The sequence below is a fragment of the Anomaloglossus baeobatrachus genome, chromosome 1 (genome assembly GCF_048569485.1).
Source record: "Anomaloglossus baeobatrachus isolate aAnoBae1 chromosome 1, aAnoBae1.hap1, whole genome shotgun sequence".
Lineage (NCBI taxonomy): Eukaryota > Metazoa > Chordata > Amphibia > Anura > Aromobatidae > Anomaloglossus > Anomaloglossus baeobatrachus.
The window spans coordinates 533,730,646-533,752,837 of NC_134353.1; the positions used below are offsets into that span (position 1 = coordinate 533,730,646).

Genomic DNA, 22,192 nt, shown 5'->3' on the forward strand with positions numbered 1-22,192 from the left:
ATGTCAACACAGCTGATTGCCAGCCAGGGGTTTTAAAGGTTTTCTCATCTAAGTAAGTGATGTCATATTGTTATAAAATATTCAACCCTTTGGTTCCCCAATAATCCTGACAATGAAGAGAACAAACTGCTATTTTAGAAATTATCCTTTACATGTTTTGTTTTCCTGTATGGCAACACCCCAGCCAAAAGCTGTACAGTTAATTGTAGATGGCCCCATCCACTTAACTGGGACCACGCTGCACAGTGTCTAGGAACTACTCTGACCCTAAACAGGAAAAGGAAAAAGTGCTACGATAGAGATGCCTGCCCTTTGTTCTCAGAATCTAAAGGCCCCGTCACACACATAATTAAATCTTTGGCAGATCTGTGGTTGCAGTGAAATCATGGACATATTGTTCCATTTGTACACAGCCACAAACCTGGCACTGATTGTCCACAATTTCACTGCAACCACAGATCTACCACAGATCTACCACAGATCTGCCGCAGATTTATCTGTGTGTGTGACAGGGCCTTTAGGGATTTCCATAGGTGAGTCCCCCACCAACCACAAAGTAATGGTATATGCTAGTGGTAAGAGATTAGAAAACCCCTATAATTAAGTTGAGTCCTTCGGCAAAACTGCCCTGGTAGGTCAGGTGACAGAACTAAGTACAGTGGAACCTTGGTTTACGAGCATAATCTGTTCTGGGAGTGTGCTTGTAAACCAAGTTACTCGTCTAGCAAAGCAAAATTTCCCATAGGAAATAATGCAAGCTCAGACAATTCGTTCTACAACTTGTTCAATGTCCCATTCTGGTCCCCTATTGTGCCATTGCCATACACAAACACGCACAAACACGCACAAACACACACACACAAACTATGCTCACCTAACCTTCCGTTCCGTTCCATCGCCGGACTCCTGGTTCTTGTAGTTCGCCGGTACACGATATGTATCGGGTAACTACCGCGACCAATGCCCCGGAGCTTCCCCTGCCAGAGCGCTGACGTCAAAAGCAGGAGACGTTTGCCTCTGATTGGCCAGCGCGCCGCCTTTGAGTAGCGGCTGACAGCGGAAGTTCCTCCATCATCGCGATGGTTACCCGATACACATCCTGTACCAGCGAACTACAAGAAGCATGAGGCTGGTAATGGAATGGAAGGTAAGGTGAGCATAATATGTGTGCGTGCGTGTTTGTGCGGAGATCAAGAGCGGGTCAGAGCGCAATTAAAGGGAACCTGTCATCAGAAATTTAGCTTGAAACCTAAGTTTTCCCCTCTGCAGCTCCTGGGCTGCATTCTAGCAAGGTTCCTGTACTTTTTGTGGCCCCTTTTAAACCAAATTAAATACTTTATAAACTTGTACCTTTTGCTATGTAAATTTTGTAAATCGTCCATGGGGGCGGGCTCTCTGCTGACCGTTGCTGTTCCTCAACACATTGACGCCGTCCCCCCACGCTCCATTTCATCCATCAGGAAGCCGCACACTGCGCCCGAGGTGCCGCCCACGCCAGGATCGCTGGTGACGTGTGTCACAAGCATGAGATTATGGGCGGTGCTGTGATTGCATCGCAAGTGCCTGCCCATAATCTCGTGGACGCGCTTTCCCCCACTGCCTCCAGTGTTCTGAGCAAGCACTCGCCGGCCAAATGACCTGACGTCACCTCCTTCCCATCTTACCCTGCAGCAGGGCAAGATGGGAAAGAGGTGACATCGGGTCATCTGGCCAGCAAGCTCTTGCGCAGAACGCTGGAGGAAGAGGGGAAAGTGCGGTCACGAGGTTATGGGCGGCACTTGCTGATGACACTCACAGCGCCGCCCATAACCTCGTGCCAGCAACGGTCAGCAGAGAGCCCGCCCCCATGGCCAATTTACAAAATTTACATAGCAAAAGGTACAAGTTTATAAAGTATTTAATTTGGTTTAAAAGGGGGCACAAAAAGTACAGGAACCTTGCTAGAATGCAGCCCAGGAGCTGCAGAGGGGGAAACTTTTAGGTTTAAAGCAAAATTTCTGATGACAGGTTCCCTTTAAAGTACGGAACCGGGAGTGTGTGCGGTGAGTATTTCCTCGTACAGCAAAGCTTGCTCGTAAACTGAGTTACAAATTTCCAGGAAACTTTGCTCGTATAGCGAAATACTCACACACCAAGTTACTCATAAACCGAGGTTCCACTGTATTTTAAATTAAGGAAAAAACATGGATGTTATGTTAAGACTTTATTCAGGTATGTGCTTCTTGGGGACTTGTGTCATCCAGTATGGGAGCTCCTTAGACCAGTTTCACACGTCCGACACCCTTGGGTCTTCCGATCAGAACTCAACAGTCTACTGGCACAGCCATTCCTGACATGTCCAGGAATTTATAGCTTTTCCACCATTTTCCAATTTTACATGTTCCAATGTGTTATATTTTGGGTACTAATTTGCAAACTTAAACTTCAGACCAAGGAAGACAGAGAACACGGTTTCATATTGAAAAGAAAACATGGAAACAGAGTGTAAGGGAGGATGAAGGTTAAGGTTTGTTAAGACAATTCTAAAAATATCCTTGAGGCTACACATAGCGAGTGGTTTTGGCATTATATCTATGACCAGTAAACCACATACATTCAAAATCTGTATTTTCAGCATATTTTTGATAACATGTAAGCCAAAAAGGTAATCAGCAGGTTTTTTTGCAAGCATCATCATTTCTTACACTTCGTGGTCTTCTATTTGTTGAATCTTGGCTGATAAACTGTACATATTGAAAAAGGTATACAGAAGGTCATCCGAAAAATGATTTTGTGTACCTAAGGCTTTTTCCATGAATGCCAACTGTAACTGTATGTGCTGCATATTAGAGTACAACATAGTCACAGGTATGATCTTAAACAGGGAAAGGAGAAGTCTATGACTAAATGTACGAGGTATGCTATAACTGCCAACAGCATGCAAAACCCAGATATCATATCCATATATACATGCAAACATCTCATCCCAGAGACATGGGCATTCAATTATAGGTGGTCTCCATTATGATGCTGCTATACTCAGATATGGGTACAAGATTGGTCTTAATGCAGACAGAAAAGTATTATTGAGGTCAGTCACTTATGGGTGAGTCTTGAAGAGGTTGTCCACTACTTTTATATTGATGGTCTATGCTTAGGATAGGTCATCAATGCCCAAATCATTCGGGATCCAAGACCCTGCAACCTCGTCGATCAGTCGCTTCCAATGCAGGCAGCAGCAGCAGGCGGAAATACTCAGTTCCGAAGCTGCCCTCTCTTCTTATAGTGGCTGCAGACAGGTATTGCACACCTACTTCTATTGATTTGAATGGAAGGCAGATGTGCAGTACCTGTCCGCTATCAGATGATGGGGTAGCTCTGGAACTGAGCATTTCCGGCCTGCTGCTGCTGCCACCGCCAGCACAGAGAACAGCTGATCGGCGGGGTGCTGGATGTGAGATCCCAGCCAATCAGACATTGATGATTTATCCTAAGGAAAGGCCATGAATATAAAAGTAGAGGACAACCTCTTTAAGGCTCCACCATGAACATTAGATTAATGTCACCTAAGCATGATTTTGGCTGGACTGGCAGATCATCAAATGTGTACAGGGTCCTTCTGACTCTCCGGCAACTAATGGGAGACATTGGTTTGGCACTTTGAATGTAAAATTCTCTCAATCCTCTGGAAAATGAGCCATGGCACTGCCAGAGTCTCCTTTCCTTAGGCTGGTTTCACATCTGCGGTATTCTGCCGCACTGCCGGATTTGGCACAAATGCGGTACAGTTCTATACAGTTCACAGGCATCGCGGCAAGCTCCGGTCACATGCTGTCTCATGCTCCAGTCACATGACCGATTGTGACCGGAGCTTGCCGAGATGCCAGTGAACTGTATAGAACTGTACTGCATTTGTGCCGGATTCGGCAGTGCGGCAAAATACCGCAGATGTGAAATCAGCCTAAAGGGGGCTTTACACGCTACGACATCGCTAATGCGAACTCGTTGGGGTCACGGAATTGGTGACGCACATCCGGCCGCATTAGCGATGCCGTTGCGTGTGACAACTATGAGCGATTTTGCATCGTTGCAAAAACGTGCAAAATCGCTCATCGGTGACATGGGGGTCCATTCTCAAAAATCGTTACTGCAGCAGTAACGAGGTTGTTCCTCGTTCCTGCGGCAGCACACATCGCTTCGTGTGACACCGCAGGAACGAGGAACCTCTCCTTACCTGCCTCCCGGCCGCTATGTGGAAGGAAGGAGGTGGGCAGGATGTTACGTCCTGCTCATCTCCGCCCCTCCACTTCCATTGGGCGGCGGTTCAGTGACGCAGCTGTGACGTCGCTGTGACGCTGAACGAACCGCCCTCTTAGAAAGGATGCGGTTCGCCGGTCACAGTGACGTCGCCGGGCAGGTAAATAGTGTGACGGGTCTGGGCAATGTTGTGCGGCACGGGCAGCGATTTGCCCATGTCGCACAACAGATGGGGGCGGGTACCCACGCTAGCGATATCGGTACCGATATCGCAGCGTGTAGAGCGGCCTTTACTCTCCAATTGAAAACACAAGAAGGTTTGGTTGAGCAGAATGTTTATGTGTATGAGGAAGTAAGAAGCAACAGTTATCAGCTGAGGCAGCTATTTAAAGCACTACTACAGTGTTTTGGGTTTTTTCACTGCTGAAGTAGCGCTTTAAATGTAAACCTTTCATCTTCCAGCGTTTTCATACTTTACCGACGCCGTTCGGGTCCTGCGGCGCCATCTTGTGCCTGTAACTTTTGACTGGCCAGAAGTCAGAAGCTACATCACAGGCACTCAATGCATCTCTATGAAAGCCAGAATGAGACCAGAACAAGGCTCCCTTAGACTTGTATTGAAAAAGGAACTCTGACACGCTGCATGAAACGCTGGAGTTGCCATCAGGTCACTTTTAAGGGCAGACAGATTAGGTGCCACTGAAAAAGCATAAAGGCGGCAGAAGGTGAGTATAGGATACGGCTCAGGGGACTTATGCCGGCGTCACACGGTACGATATATTGGGCGATATGTCGTCGGGGTCACGTCGTTAGTGACAAATATCTGGCATCACTAGAGATATCGTACCGTGTGACACCTCCGAACGACTGTGAACGAGCAAAAATACTCACCTTATCGTTGCTCGTTGACACGTCGTTCATTTTCAAAATGTCGGTCCTCCTTCTGTGCTGCGGTTGTTCATCATTCCCGAGGCAGCGCACATCGCTACATGTGTCACCCCGGGAACGACGAACACAGCTTACCTACATCCCGCCGGCAATGCGGAGGAAAGGAGGTGGGCGGGATGTTACGTCCCACTCATCTCCGCCCCTCCGCTTCTATTGGCCGGTTGCCGTGTGATGTCGCTGTGACGCTGAACGTCCCTCCCCCTTCAGGAAGAGGATGTTCGCAGGCCACAGCAACGTCGTCCGGGAGGTAAGTGCGTGTGACAGGGGGTTAACGACTTTGTGCGCCACGGGCAACTAATTGCCCAAGACGAACAAACGACGGGGGCGGGTACGATCGCTCGTGCGATCGCACGATAGATTGTCCCGTGTGATGCCAGGCTTAGATTTAAAGCACCACTACAGAGGGGCAATAATAAAAACTACTGGAGTGGTGCTTTAACTCTTAGGCGGGCTTTGCACACTACGACATCGCAGGTGCGATGTCGGTGGGGTCAAATTGAAAAAGACGCACTTCCGGCATCGCATGCGACATCGTAGTGTGTAAAGGGTCGATGATACGATTACCGAGCGCAAAAGCGTCGTAATCGTATCATCGGTGCAGCATCGGCGTAATCCATGATTACGCTGACGCGACGGTCCGATGTTGTTCCTCGCTCCTGCGGCAGCACACATCGCTGTGTGTGAAGCCGCAGGAGCGAGGAACATCTCCTACCGGCATCACTGCGGCTTCCGTAGGATATGCGGAAGGAAGGAGATGGGCGGGATGTTTACATCCCACTCATCTCCGCCCCTCCGCTCCGATTGGCCGCCTGGCGTGTGACGTCGCTATGACGCCGCACGACCCGCCCCCTTAACAAGGAGGTGGGTCGCCGGCCAGAGCGACGGTCGCAGGACAGGTGAGTCCATGTGAAGCTGCCGTAGCGATAATGTTCGCTACGGCAGCTATTACAAGGATATCGCTGCTGCGACGGGGGCGGGGACTATCGCGCTCGGCATCGCAGCATCGGCCTGCGATGTCGCAGCGTGCAAAGTACCCCTTAGGGCGGCTTTGCACGTTGCAACATCGCACGTGCGATGTCGGTGGGGTCAAATCGAAAGTGACGCACATCCGGCGTCACTTTCGACATCGTTGTGTGTAAATTCTAGATGATACGATAAACGAGCGCAAAAGCGTCGTTATCGTATCATCGTTGCAAGCTCCGACTTTTCCATAATTTTGCTGCAGCGATGGTACGATGCTGTTCCTCGTTCCTGTGGCAGCACACATCGCTGTGTGTTACGCCGCAGGAGTGAGGAACTTCACCTTACCTGCCGCCGGCGGCTCTACGGAAGGAAGGAGGTGGGCGGGATGTTTACATCCTGCTCATCTCCGCCCCTCCGCCGCTATTGGCCGCCTGCCGTGTGACGTCGCTATGACGCCGCACGATCCGCCCCCTTAGGAAGGAGGCGGGTCGCCAGCCAGAGCGACGGTCGCAGGGCAGGTGAGTGCATGTGAAGCTGGTGTAGCGATAATGTTCGCTACGCCAGCTATCCCAAGATATCGTACCTGCGACGGTGGCGGGGACTATCGCGTGCGACATCGCAGCATCGGCTTGCGATGTCGCAACGAAACCAAAGCCCGCCTTAGTAGTACCTTCAATCGACATTCAATGCATAAGCACCTTTAGTCAAAATTGAATGCGGAGAACACACTTTACAGCTCAGGAGTACAAAAAATGTGTCCGTCGCACCATTTCCAACTTTTGATATTTAGGGCTGTTTAATGCTATTTGTTTGGTAAACCTAAGCCATTAATCTCATAAAGAAACAGAAAAGATGCACCAAAACATTTTGGACAGTTCCATTTTTTCATACCCTACAGCAAGTAGGTGCACAACCTATACATACAATGCCTTGCGAAAGTATTCTACCCCTTGAATTTTTCAACCTTTTCCCACATTTCAGGCTTCAAACATAAAGATAAAAAATTTTAAATTAATGGTGAAGAATCAACAAGTGGGACACAATTGTGAAGGTGAACGAAATTTATTGTTTATTTTAAAAATTTTTAAAAAATAAATAACTAAAAATTGGGGCGTGCAATATTATTAGGCCCCTTTAAGTTAATACTTTGTAGCGCCACCTTTTGCTACGATTACAGCTGCAAGTCGCTTGGGGATGTCTCTATCAGTTTTGCACATCGAGAGACTGAAATTCTTTCCCATTCCTCCTTCGCAAACAGCTCGAGCTGAGTGAAGTTGGATGGAGAGCATTTGTGAACAGCAGTTTTCAGCTCTTTCCACAGATTCTCCATTGGATTCAGGTCTGGACTTTGACTTGGCCATTCTAACACCTGGATACGTTTATTTGTGAACCATTCCATTGTAGATTTTGCTTTATTTTTGGGATCATTGTCTTGTTTGCAGACAAATCTCCGTCCCAGTCTCAGGTCTTTAGCAGACTCCAACAGGTTTTCTTCCAGAATGGTCCTGTATTTGGCTCCATCCATCTTCCCATAAATTGCAACCATCTTCTATGTCCCTGCTGAAAAAAAGCAGGCCCAAATCATGATGCTGCCACCACCATGTTTGACAGTAGGGATGTTGTGTTCAGGGTGATGAGCCGTGTTGCTTTTACGCCAAACATATCATTTGGCATTGTGCCCAAATAGTTTGATTTTGGTTTCATTGGACCAGAGTACCTTCTTCCACGTGTTTGGGGTGTCTCCCAGGTGGCTTGTGGCAAACTGTAAACAACACTTTTTATGGATATCTTTGAGAAATGGCTTTCTTCTTGCCACTCTTCCGCAAAGGCCAGATTTGTGCAGTATACGACTGATTGTTGTCCTATGGACAGAATCTCTCACAGCTGTAGATCTCTGCAGTTCATCCAGAGTGATCATGGGCCTCTTGGCTGCATCTCTGATCAGTCTTCTCCTTGTTTGAGATGAAAGTTTTGAGGGACGGCCGGCTCTTTGTAGATTTGCAGTGGTATGATACCCCTTCCATTTCTATATGATCGCTTGCACAGTGATTCTTGGGATGTGTAAAGTTGTGGAAAACTTTTTGTAACCAAATTCAGCTTTAAACGTCTCCACAACAGTATCATGGACATGCCTGTTGTGTTCCTTGGTCTTCATGATGCTCTCTGTGCTTTAAACAGAACACTGAGACTATCACAGAGCAGGTGCATTTATACGGGGACTTGATTACACACAGGTGGATTATATTTATAATAATCAGTCATTTAAGACAACATTGGATCATTCAGAGATCCTCAATGAACTTCTGGAGTGAGTTTGCTGCACTGAAAGTAAAGGAGCCGAATAATATTGCACGCCCCACTTTACAGTTATTTATTTTTTTAAAAAGTTTAAAATAAGCAATAAATTTCGTTCAACTTCACAATTGTGTCCCACTTGTTGATTCTTCACCATAACATTAAATTTTTACCTTTATGTTTGAAGCCTGAAATGTGGGAAAAGGTTGACAAATTCAAGGGGGGGGGGCGAATACTTTTGCAAGGCACTGTATATGTGAGCAGTGCCAAGACTGAAAGGATTCCCAACACTGAGAGTTATCACTAATCCGTAGGATAAGTGATTACTTTCTCATTAATGGAGAGCAGACTAATCCAGAGAACGGGGGTCTAAACAGACCTGTTGGAATGAAGTGCTCGGCATGCATAGGCACTACTGCTCTATTCACTGATCATGGGCTTGCCACAGAGAGCCTAGTAGTGCACACACCTATCTCTGGAAATCCCATACATAATGAATGGGGCGCCTGTCCCAGCTCAATTCTCTTGGGACTTTTCAGAACAAAGTTCTTGAAATGCGTTGGGTTTCTAGCATATGAAGGTAACCATTTCAGCAATAGCAGGGTGGGACCTAGCTGGAGAGATTGCATTACATGGAGTATCACTGAGCTCTTTAATACTGGCAATTCCGTTCTGTGTTTCTCCTATTAAATAAATGCTCTTTTTAACCATTCAATAACGACGAGATTAGGATAACATCAGTGATTAAAGCATTCGATTTTTATCATACAATCATCACCCAATTTTCACACCTTCTATATAAATTAAATGTCTTGCCAGGTTTAAGGCTGACATTTAAGCAGTAAAATATGCAGTTACCTGAAACTTGAAAAAAAATGAGAGGCCCGATTCATCAAAGCTTTTATGCCAAAAAAGATCTGCGTAAAGGCTTTGAAAAGTCGTTTCCACAGTTTCTGACTTTTGGCAGTTTCTTGCCAGTTTCTCCCAGCTCACCTAGAACTGGAGGAGCTAGGGTGGGATGGCAGAGTGGCAGGGGTGTGACGCTATGGCTCGACTAATTCATGGCAATCTGTGGTACTCCCTATACCAGGAATCTTACTCCAATCCCTGACTGGAGTAAGATTTCTGGGTTGGCAGCATATGAAGGTGCTCACCACAGGTCCGACACTCCTGATTCATAAAGAGGCATGCACCTGTTAGTGAATCAGTAGAGTACCACTCCAATCTGACCCCCATCAAGAATAGTGAGAAAATCATGGGTCTTGATGAAATCTGGATCTACATACATTTAGAGCTGATTATAGACAAAGTGGGGCTTTGCCAAGAAATGGCACCATCACACTCAAACATTTTAGCTTACATTTACATGAGCTGAATTCAGACTGTTAAAGCTCCACTCCCGTGTTTACATTTTTTCCACTGCACCACTGTAGTGTTGCTTTAAGTGTAAGACCCCTGGCCCCTGTCTTATACTCACCATCAGGTGTCTTCATTTTTTTACAGCGTCACTCTGGTCATTCTTGGACGATTTGCGACCTGACAGTAGCTCCAGTGTTTGCTGGAGCACACCAAAGGTCACAACGCAATACTAGTCTATGAGAGCCTTGTTCTGGCCTCATTCTGACTCTCATAGAGATTAATTGGGTGCTTGTGACATAACTTCTGACAAGTCAGATGTTATACCCACAAGATGGCGCCACGGAACTGGAGCAGCATCAGTAAAAAATGAAGCCGCCAGAAGGTGAGTATATGACAGGGGGCTTAGATTTAAAGCGCCACTCCACAACTGAAAAAAAAAACAAGATAAAGTCCTGTTCTGAACTCAGACTTGACTCCGCCCACATACAGCCACACAGAAACAGATCACTTCCAGGGGAGGGAGGTTTTTTATTTTCTATATTATTATTATTATTTTTTCACACTACATCCGATAACGGTGACGTTACCCCCAATTAGAGCCATTCAGACCCTGCAAGTGGCTCGCACTTGGCCGAGGACCGAGCGTACCCAAGTACACCGATGTTCGCGCGAGTGGTTAGCATATGTAAAGCCCCCGAACTCGAACTCTGGGTTTTTTTTCGGAAAATCCGTATTCGGTACAAACACCGAACTTTACTTTTCAGCTTTGCTCATCTCTACTCAGGAATCAGGATCAATAAAGTGTATTGTATTGTATCGTAAATCTCTGAGAACATGTCCATAGTGTTACGGACCAATGACGTTAAATGTTGTGTAGAACGAATAAGTGTCATCTTCGTATACAGACCTAAAAGATGAGGCACATCATCATCAAAATAAAGTGAATTGGCATATAGCAGCTGGAAGTATGTTAAAGCACAACCTAAAGGCCCTGTCACACACAGAGATAAATCTGTGGCAGATCTGTGGTTGCAGTGAAATTGTGGACAATCAGTGCCAGGTTTGTGGCTGTGTACAAATAGAATAATATGTCCATGATTTCACTGCAACCACAGATCTGCCAAAGATTTATCTCTGTGTGTGACGGGGCCTTAAGTCTTCGCTTACCTAGACTCCCAGAGGGGTACCTTAAGAAGAACATAGTTAACAGATCTAGCCGAATTTGAAGACCAAACACCACTAGAAGCAAACTTTACACTTGAAACCAGAATGGTATGAGCAATAGGCATATCCACAACATATGGTACTTTGAACCACCCAAAGCTCCACACCTCCAGTACATATTGGGATGGATGGGTTGAGTTTATGTAAGAGTACTTGTGATGAATGCCACATTATTAGTAGTTTAGTTTGATTCTTATACAAAGTCCAAAGAGATCTTCTAGTAGCCCTAGACCAGATCATCCCCACAATTTCCATGGAAATTCCCTTTCCATCCAGTTCTCTTAATATCACATGTAGGAGTGTGAGAGTGGAAGGATCACCATCATTCCAAAGTGAATAAATGTTTGGAGATGAGACCCCAGGAAGAATAGCCTAAAAGACACATCCTTTCATATGAAGTAATATTAGGAATTGGCATGGGTCCTAAATTAGATTCTTAAAAATGTGCTGTATTTTAGTATTAAAAAAAAAATGTGGAACATTACAGACCATGTTAATCTCGAATACTACTAAAAGATAGAACTGGCTAAGTGAAAGTAGCAATCAAATCTGTGATGATCTGAGGTTGTGGGCTTGATGATTCTTTTAGGCAGGTTAATGATGCAACAATTTTTATTCCTTCCGTACACGGTCTTAGAGCAGCCATAGTCCTTATTCTACTGCAGATGACAGATACCACATCCGTAGCATGTGTATAAGGTTCCAGCCTGCAATAATAGTCCATATGCTTCTCCAGATGATGAATATTACGACCGTAGCACGTATATCCAGCTCCACCCAGCAACAATGGTGCTTATGCTCTCCAGATGATGGATATCACGACCATAGCACATGTATCCAACTCCGGTGGCAACAATAGCCCTTTAGACGACCAATATCACGGCAGTAGGGCATGTTTACAGCTCCAAACGCTATAGTCCATCAATGGGCACCAGGACCTGGCTGCAACAACAGATCCTCCCCTTCTATGTCACAGCACCAACTACTACCTTAGTATGTGGCTCACTCTGCCATCTCTCCTAGGATCAGTTCATTACGAGAAGTGATCACATCCCACCTCCCACCAGACAATTGTTACATGTAACTCAAGTATGCAGAAGCCTAGTCTGAAAAGATGTGTATTGGGGAAGCCTCCTGCAGAGAGAAACAGAAACACAGCCCCTGACAATATGCAGGACAATTAATCCTAAGGTCTGATATCCTAGTGTTCCTCCATGAACACTAATGTTAACAAAGTGTTACAACGCCTTCCCCCTTCCAATTGTGTACAGAAAGTGACCTTAAACTGACAAGCAAGCAAATCTCTAATAAGAAACACAACAACGAAATCGACGTAACCAGCATTCTGTGCCTGAAAAAATCCAATAGTCTTTAGTTTGTGGCCAGCTGCTTACAAAATCTTTAAGATGAAAGAGGCTCAGATCAAACCAGAGTTTAGGAAATCCCGAGGTTATATTATCATGGAGATTTGGGGTAAATAAAAATGGGGTCAAGGTAGACCTGAGAATCCTCCTAAAAATAAATCCTACAAATATCTAAAAAGCATTTGGCTTAAGAGTTGCAGTATGTGGAACTTATCAAAATAATAAACTCTGGGGATAGCCATAACTTCTCTATCTCAGCCCAACAATGTTATGCATCAGGGGTTATCCAAGAGGGCAGGTGCTTCATGTGTTCAGCATAATAGTATAAAGTAATGTGTAGTATGGCCAACCCTGCCTGGTATCAACTGTAAGCAATAAATTAAGGATCTGATGAAGTGTCAAATTCCAAATAACATGAATAAAGGAGGATTGAATAGTTTGGAGGATCCCAACAGGTTCTATGATAGGTAAAGTCTCAAATAAGTAAAGTGATTTGGGTATAATAGACATTTTCAATGCAGATGTATGTACTAGTAGAGATATTTTAAGTTTTCCATTTAATTAAAAGTTAATTAAAAGTAACCTGTTACCTGATTCATATTGCATTCCAGTGTTTCAGAGAAAATCTAGTTAGTAGATCCGTTCAGGGTCCAAAGACGAGACCAGTCTGGCACCGGCCCCGGCCGCCTCTTCCCAGCGACTATCACCTGCAGCGGTGCTGGGAGAAACCGGCTGGTGGCGCCAGACTAGTCCCATCTCCATCACTTGTCTCTGGATGAGTCAGAGCTGATTGTAGATTAGGGAGTGAGGTTATGGAGTATGCGTAGAGTATAATAGGACATCATCAGCAAATAATGAGATTTTAAATAGTTGGTCCCATATGTTGGTATTTGCTGTAATTTGGGAGTCGATATGAACGACATATAGAAGGAGAGATAGGGGAGAGTCTTGTGCCATTTTAAATAATATTGGTAGAGGACTTGGCATGTAGCAATCGTACAGTCACTTTTTAATTGACCCAATAATTTTAATAGGCACCATATAATGTTTCATCCCAGCACTCTTTAAAACCAAACCATAAAAAAATGAATGCTTGCTGTGTGATCCGGAGTCTAGGGCTGGGTCCTGGCTGACATCATCTCTCTAAGAGTATGTGCTCACAACATCTTTTTCAGGTGGATTTCTCTGCTAAAATATGTATAAAAAGTGCTAATTCATTTCTATGTAAAAACATGACTTCTTGCTCATATGATCAAGAAGTGTTTTGAGGGTTTTTTAACTGCTTCAGGTTTCCAAAGACACCGAGTGATTAAAGGGAGTCTGTTAGCAGATTTTTGCTATGTAAGCTGAAGCCAATATGCTGCAAGGGTTAACAGAAAATTCAGGGCTGCCTGTCTTGTCAAGGTTTGAACTGTTCTTTATTTGCTACTAGCTATAGTACCCGGGCATTGCCCAGGATAGTAACTGTCTCTCTGTCTCTCTCCCAGTCTCTGTCTGTGTGTCACTGTCTGTCTGTTTCTATCTCTGTCTGTGTTTGTATCAGTCTGTCTCTCTGTCTCTTTCCCCGTCTGTCTCTTTCCCCGTCTGTCTCTTTCCCCGTCTGTCTCTATCTGTCGCTTTCCCCGTCTGTCTCTGTCGCTTTCCCCGTCTGTCTCTTTCACCGTCTGTCTATCTGTCTCTCTCTGTCAATTTCCCTGTCTGTCTCTGTCTGTCTCTTTCTGTCTCTCTCTATCCGTCTCCCCAATGACATCATATTACCTCACACATAACCTTCTTATACTTTTAATGTCTTTTGTTTCTATAGCAACCAATCACAGCTGCTATTAAAACCAGTAGTTCCAGGCTCCATTTACTTTAATGGAGGAATGTTTTTTAGAGAGTAAAGGGGGCTTTACACGCTACGATATTGTTAATGTTTTGTCGTCGGGGTCAAGTTGTTAGTGACGCACATTCGGCGTCATTAACGATATTGCAGCGTGTGACACTGACCAGCGACCTTAAGCGACCTCAAAAATGGTAAAAATCATTCACCATGGAGAGGTCGTCCCAAACTCAAAAATCGGTAAGGGTTGTTTATCCAGGTGGTTTATCGCTCATGCGGCAGCACACATCGCTATGTGTGACACCGCAGGAGCGAGGAACGTCTCCTTACCTGCCGCCGGGCACAATGCGGAAGGAAGGAGGTGGGCGGGTTGTTACGTCCTGCTCAGCCCCGCCCCTCCGCTTTGATTGGCCGGCCGCTTAGTGACGTTGTGGTGACGTCGCTGTGATGCCGAACGTCCCTCCCCCTTGAAGGAGGGATTGTTTGGCAGTCACAGCGACGACGCCGACCAGGTAAGTATGTGTGACGCTGCCGTAGCGATAATGTTCGCTACGGCAGCGATCACAAACAATCGCATGCGCGACAGGGGCGGGTACTTATACGCTCGATATTGCTACAAATTGCTAGCGATATCGCTACCGTGTAAAGCCCCCTTTACTGTAAAGGCGAGGTTCATTTTTCTGTCAAAACATAGTCTATGACGTTCCCTGAGTCACATGGAGTGTCTGTGCAAAATTTCGTGATTGTAAATGAGACGGTGCAGATTCCTTTAGAGGACATACACACACACACACATACACACACATACACACATACACTCAGCTTTATATATTATATGTTTGTTTAAGTAGCAGGACTTATTGTGCATGGCATTCTGACACATCCCCTCCTCTGATTGACACCTCACAGTCAATGTACAATCAAACATCAATATATAAAGTCATCCCTCGGAACTGCAAGGCGATAATCGATGGACAGCTCAGAAGCAAAAGGGCCGCCCAATAGAAGCGGAGGGGTGGAGATGAGCGGGACATAACATCCCGCCCACCTCCTTCTTTCCTCATTGCGGCCGGCCGCAGGTAAGGAGAGGTTCCTCGTTCCTGCGGTGTCACACATAGCGATGTGTGCTGCCGCAGGAACGACGAACTACTTCGTACACAGAGCAGCAGCGATATTCGAGAATCTCCATATTCACCGATGTCACCGATTAGCGATTTTGACATTTTTTGCGACGATTCAAAATCGCTCATAGGTGTCACACGCCAAGACATCGCTAAAGCGACCGGATGTGCGTCACAAATTCTGTGACCCCAACGAGATCGCTTGAGCAATGTCGCAGCGTGTAAAGCGGCCTTTAGACATGCGGGAATCTAATGACTTTTTCAAAAGAAATAGGCTTCAGGGAATACCAGAGCTTTTTACTGGAAGCCTCTTTTTTAGTGTTTTGTTGTTGCTTTCTGAGCGCTTTTTCAATGTTTTCTGGGCGCCAGTGGGTTCTATTGCCTTTTTGAGGCATCTTTTTGTCATTTTCAGTGTTTTTGGGGTTCTTTATGCTTGTTTTTTTATAACTCAATTCAACAATGAAGAAACCTCCATCCTGCGGGCATTTTTTGAGCCATTCCATTGCCTTGTATTGTAAAAGCATAAAGTGTTTCAGGGCTGAAGCTGCCTGAAGAGCGGTCAGCTCACTTCTTTTTACTGCTTGGCATTTTTTTGGAAACCTGCTGTTGAAAAACTCTCAAAAAACCTAATATCTAAGTTGTTTTTACATAGAAATGCATGTGTTCATTCTTTTGTGCATCAAGTTAGTGCTTTTTCAGGCAGTTTTCGAAGTGGTCCTGCTTGAAAAAGAAGTGTGCACATACCCTCGGGTAAGTTCACACAAGGCATTTTTGCTGCCTGCTCATTTGATGTGTACAGTACCAGCATAATCAATGTAAATTCTGAAACCTTATCCATGCACTCAGTTTTTTTTTTTTTAATTTCAGACTTTTTTTTAGCCCTGCTACATTTTTGGCCAAGACCCACCATGTCAATTCTTTAGTGTTTTTTACCCGTTGAAGTGAATAGATAAAAATGCAAATAAAAATGCTGTAAAAACAAACAAAAAAAAGCACTGAAAAACGAATATTGTTTTTTGGTGCAGAGAAAAAAAAAAGTGCCAAAATGTCATGTGTGAACAATACCTTACAGTCATACTGACCATGCTTCAGATTTTGGAACGGCAGATCATCTTAGAATCCATTCGTACGCGGCTAGTCTGCTTAGGGGCGAGCAGGTTGGAAGCACAGATGGGCACAAGTATAATGGAAGTCAATGGGGAACCTCTGGGGGAAAAAAGCAGATGCATAATGGAACACGTCGGTGAACATTTTGCATCCATTTTTGTCCCGTTGGCAATGGATCCTTTACTAGAGATGTTTCTGTTCACCTCTACAGTTCTTGGCACGCACAGTGCTGAAAACAAAAACAGATTTGCTAAAGCACCACTCCAGCGTTTTGTATTTTTCGGCACTGGAGGGACACTTTTAGGCTTGTTTCACACAGATGTTTTTCACTGACGTGTTAAAAATGCATATTTTCCTCCGTGTGCCGTGATTCACAGCACACGTGTGTTCTCCATGTGCTATCCGTGATCTATTATAGCACATGGAGATAAACTCACCTGTCCCACTCCTGCTGTCCGTGGTGCTGAATCTCTGGCTCTCCTGTGTCCGGCCGCCGCTGTCTCCCCTCTGCAGCTACTTCCAGGTCGGCTGTGCAATGCATATGGATGAGAATAATTAGCCGGCCTGGAAGCAACGGCTGGAGACAGCGTCGCTGGAGAAGGTGAGTATAAAAAGCTTTTTATTTTCAATGTACATGTTTTTCTGGTACGTGAGTGTGGTCCGTTGGACATCAGTGATGCCAAAAAAAAAAAACGGACATGTCTAAGTGCGGAAATCACTGATGTGTGTGCAGACCCATTGATTTTAACAGGTATGTGTATGTCCGTGATTCTGCTATGTATAAAAACTCACGTACGTACCAGAATCACTGACGTGTGAAGGGGGGCTAAAGCTGTGTGCGCACAATGAGTTTTTTTATGCAGTTTTGGTGCAGTTTGTGGCCCAAATCTGCATGCTTATATTTATGCCAGCTATGCCAGGATAGTAATGAGGATTTTGAATTGCTGTGCACTGAATACTTACTTTTTCTTTGCAGATTTGGTGCAGAAAATAATCTGTAGCATATTAATTGTTGGTGCGTTTTTTTCCTGCGTTTTTTAGTCCTTCCATCCATTGACTTCATTAACAAAAACACATCAATTTTTTGGTGCGTTTTTCTGGGGAAAAATGCAGAAAATGTCTGCACCATTTCCGCAACATGCGCACATAGCCTAAATGTAACTCCCCTGCCCCTACTCTTATACACCTTTCAATGGATTGTTTTTCAGTGCCGCGCCGGTCCAGCGGCGTCATCTTTGCCAGTACTTCTGACTCATTGGAAGTCAGAAGTTAAGTCACAAGGTATGAATGACTGATAGTTATGACAAGGCCAGAACAAGGCTCTTATAGAGTTGTGACCTCCGGCTCGCTCCAGCATGTTTGCTGGAGCGAGCCGGAGGTCACAACTCTATGCAAGTCTATAAGAGCCTTGTTCTGGCCTCGTCATGACTATCAATCATTCAGACCTTGTGACTTAAGTTCTGACTTCCGGAGCTGCCATCAGGTCACAAATCACCGGAGACCAGAGTGGTGGCGATAGAAGATGAAGCCAATAGGGGGCGTATAAAACACCACTACAACATTTTTTTTTACTGGAGTGGTGCTTTAAATCTACAGGAAGGTAGATGCTAACTAACTAAACCTGCTGGCTCAGAGTGATCATGGACCGTGTCTACCGGTCATGTTGATTGACAGCCGCTTCCCGCTCACTATCAGCATGGCAGCAGCAGAGACGCCACGTCAACAGGGCAGAGTGGAAAAGAAGATGCTCAGTTGACATGACGTCACCGGAAGCCACAGACCTGCCGGCACGAGCTGTCCGGTACTGTTTCGAGCCCGCAGAGATTGGCACCGGACAGAAAAGGCAGGTAATTACAACAACCAGCCTATAAGTTTAAAGAAACATGGCAAAAAATAGGCAAACTCCTATGTAACAGGTATAATATTAGATGTCCATCCGCTACCAATACTCCAATGTTATAACAATAGCTATATCTGTTTGTACTCTGTAATGTTGCACAGACAAAGAAAAAAAGTATTCAGCCTACATTTTATTTTACCAAATAACGTGTATCAGCCTGAAAAGAGGTAAATAGAAGCCATCCTAGGACACTTCCTCTCCCATATAAATGAATGGGTCCTGTGCTGGAGAATTTAGTTCCATTATTTAGGATCCCAAAATAGACGTATAAAAGTGGAGATACATCAAGGGTTAATAGCGATAAATGTAGTAACTCACATAGGCTTCAGCCTCCCACAGAGCAGCCAATAGCCGGTGCTCGCTATATTCTCACCCTATGGGAAATTTTAGCAGTTTTGTCACTTCCCCTGGTTGCTAGGGGAGACAATCTTCTATTTTTGTCACCAAAAAAAAGAGTCATCCACACAGAGAGGCTTCGTAATGTCAAATCTAATTAACGTGTTATATACAATAGAGGCGGAAAGGTTAGCAGCTCCATGTCAGCACCACACGCTGCACATAGGGATACTGGATGGAAAAACAAGGCACAGCAACAAGACGGCGTCCTCTGCAGAAGAGCACCCAGCTACCCAATCCAGCAGCCTGTTTAATAATGCAGCTGTTATCAGATAGCTCTGCATGGAGCCCTGGCATTCGGGAAGGAGCTGAGGAGGTCACCTCTGTAGGTGCATCCCACCGCCGAGCAACTGCAGCCTCCGCCACAGAACCCCAGCCTCCCGCCAGCATCTAACAGCACCGCTCTACAGCCAGTAATCCTCTGTGCAGGGCCACGTACTGTGCCACAATCTCCAGCAGCAGTGCTGTGCGCATGTACACACACTGTATATATATATATACACACACATACACAAACGCAGATATTATGTATATATATATATATACATACACAAACGCAGATATTATGTATATATATATATATATTATATATATATATACACACATACACAAACGCAGATATTATATATATATATATATATACATACACAAACGCAGATATTATGTATATATATATATTATATATATATATATACACACATACACAAACGCAGATATTATATATATATATATATATATATATATATATATATATACACACACATACACAAACGCAGATATTATGTATATATATATATATATTATATATATATATACATACACACATACACAAACGCAGATATTATATATATATATATATATATTTTATATATATATATATATATATATATATATATATATATATATATATACACACACACACACACAGTTACACATACATATATACGTACACATACAATCACAGATATTTTATATTCACATATATTCACAGATATATATATATATATATATATATATATATATATATATATACACTGCTCAAAAAATAAAGGAACACTTAAACAACAAAATGGTATTTTGGTGTTCCCCTTATTTTTCTGAACCATACATATGTATATATACATCATGCACACAAATATTACACATGCACAAACATACACATATGTGCACATACACACAAATACTACACATACACTACACACACAAATACATATAGTATATACACACGCAAATATTCCCATCGATATCATGGGGCAGGCTCCAGCGTTACATCACACCCTGGTTTTCAGAGCAGAGTCCCAGTGTGGTCCCTCAGCCATACCCAATATTACAGATCGATTATTGCCACCAAATTGGAACGATTGGCACAATCTCCCTTGAGGGCACGTATGGGTAACAACCCCCGTCTGGCATGTCCCCTGGCCGTGGAGATGGCATCCTGGTACACTGGCACCTCTGGCAGAGCAGGCAGTACCCGGGGATTCCCTCCGGAACATACTGATGGATCTCCGAGCTCGGCACGGCCATGGTATAGATGGCGCGTCCCCACTGCAGGGGCACACTGTACATCGGTGGAGGGCACCGTGGATCGGATGACATTCAGCACAGTGAATGACGGGCAGCACCGCCCCCGCACGGGCACCGCTCTGCGGATGGAGCCTACCTGGGTGGCTTTGTGGAACTGCTTCTTCAGCCCCGCTACAGACATGGTGGCGGATGAGCGGACGGCACAGAATGTGGCGGTGCAGCGGTACGATCACCGATGGCGGCGGCTGCTCGGAGGACTGCGGGGATTCTAGGCTCCAGCCGTCGCTTCCCTGTAATCCTGTGATGCTGTTATCAGATGCATGCCTTAATGCAGGGACACCCTGACGTCACGGCCATGGCCCCGCCCTATTAAAGGGGCAAGCGCTCATCCCCAGCCTTCCCAGCTGGTTGTCTGTCCGTCCTGTTCTAGCGGGAGGTGTGACGTGGGCTTCGGTCAGGACCACTGCTGTCTGGTAAAGCATACATTCTGAAATGGCGCTAGAAGAAAGACGTGCTCGGATGTGCGCCATTACTGCTCGCCTCCTGGGCTGTGTATAGGGTGACCTCTAAATGGTGCACACAGCAATGTGACGTACAGAGCCAGTGTGGGGGCTCCTGAGGATGTCCTGGGGCCAATGTGCGCTGTCTGTCCAGTTCACAGGGGCCTTATGGAAAAAGTCTGCATGGGTTAGAGAGTTTTTATGTTAGCTCCAATTTCATCAGTTACTGTGTTACACAGCTGTCACCCTGAGCCATCACCCATAGCCGTCACCCACACTCACCAACAGCCATCACTCTGAGCCGTCACTCTGACCCATCACCCAGAGCCGTCACCCACACTCACCAACAGCCATCACTCTGAGCCGTCACTCTGACCCATCACCCAGAGCCGTCACCCACACTCACCAACAGCCATCACTCTGAGCCGTCACTCTGACCCATCACCCAGAGCCGTCACCCACACTCACCAACAACCGTCACTTACAGCTGTCACCCTGAGCCATCACCCATAGCCGTCACCCACACTCACCAACAGCCATCACTCTGAGCCGTCACCCTGACCCATCACCCAGAGCCGTCACCCACACTCACCAACAACCGTCACAGCTGTCACCCTGAGCCATCACCCATAGCCGTCACCCACACTCACCAACAGCCATCACTCTGAGCCGTCACCCTGAGCCATCACCCATAGCCCTCACCCACTCTCTCCAACAGCCGTCACTTACAGCTGTCACCCATAGCCGTCACCCTGAGCCATCACCCATAGCCGTCACCCACTCTCTCCAACAGCCGTCACTTACAGCTGTCACCCTAAGCTGTCACCCTGAGCCATCACCCATAGCCGTCACCCACACTCACCAACAGCCATCACTCTGAGCCGTCACCCTGAGCCATCACCCATAGCCGTCACCCACACTCACCAACAGCCATCACTCTGAGCCGTCACCCTGACCCATCACCCAGAGCCGTCACCCACACTCACCAACAACCGTCACTTACAGCTGTCACCCTGAGCCATCACCCATAGCCGTCACCCACACTCACCAACAGCCATCACTCTGAGCCGTCACCCTGAGCCATCACCCATAGCCGTCACCCACACTCACCAACAGCCATCACTCTGAGCCGTCACCCTGACCCATCACCCAGAGCCGTCACCCACACTCACCAACAACCGTCACTTACAGCTGTCACCCTGAGCCATCACCCATAGCCGTCACCCACACTCACCAACAGCCATCACTCTGAGCCGTCACCCTGAGCCATCACCCATAGCCGTCACCCACACTCACCAACAGCCATCACTCTGAGCCGTCACCCTGACCCATCACCCAGAGCCGTCACCCACACTCACCAACAACCGTCACTTACAGCTGTCACCCTGAGCCATCACCCATAGCCGTCACCCACACTCACCAACAGCCAT

The 22,192-nt window shown here is 45.8% G+C and overlaps 1 protein-coding gene across 1 annotated transcript in view; it reads right to left on the minus strand.

Annotated features, from left to right (window-relative positions):
• The window catches only part of SH3GL2 (SH3 domain containing GRB2 like 2, endophilin A1), a 247,014-nt gene extending 226,404 nt beyond the window's left edge, over positions 1-20,610 (minus strand). Inside the window, exon 1 of the mRNA XM_075316478.1 lies at positions 20,399-20,610. Within this exon, the coding sequence (XP_075172593.1) occupies positions 20,399-20,443 (45 nt within the window). The 5' untranslated portion in view covers positions 20,444-20,610. The remainder of the gene's footprint in view (positions 1-20,398) is intronic.
• Between the last annotated feature and the right edge of the window lie 1,582 nt (positions 20,611-22,192).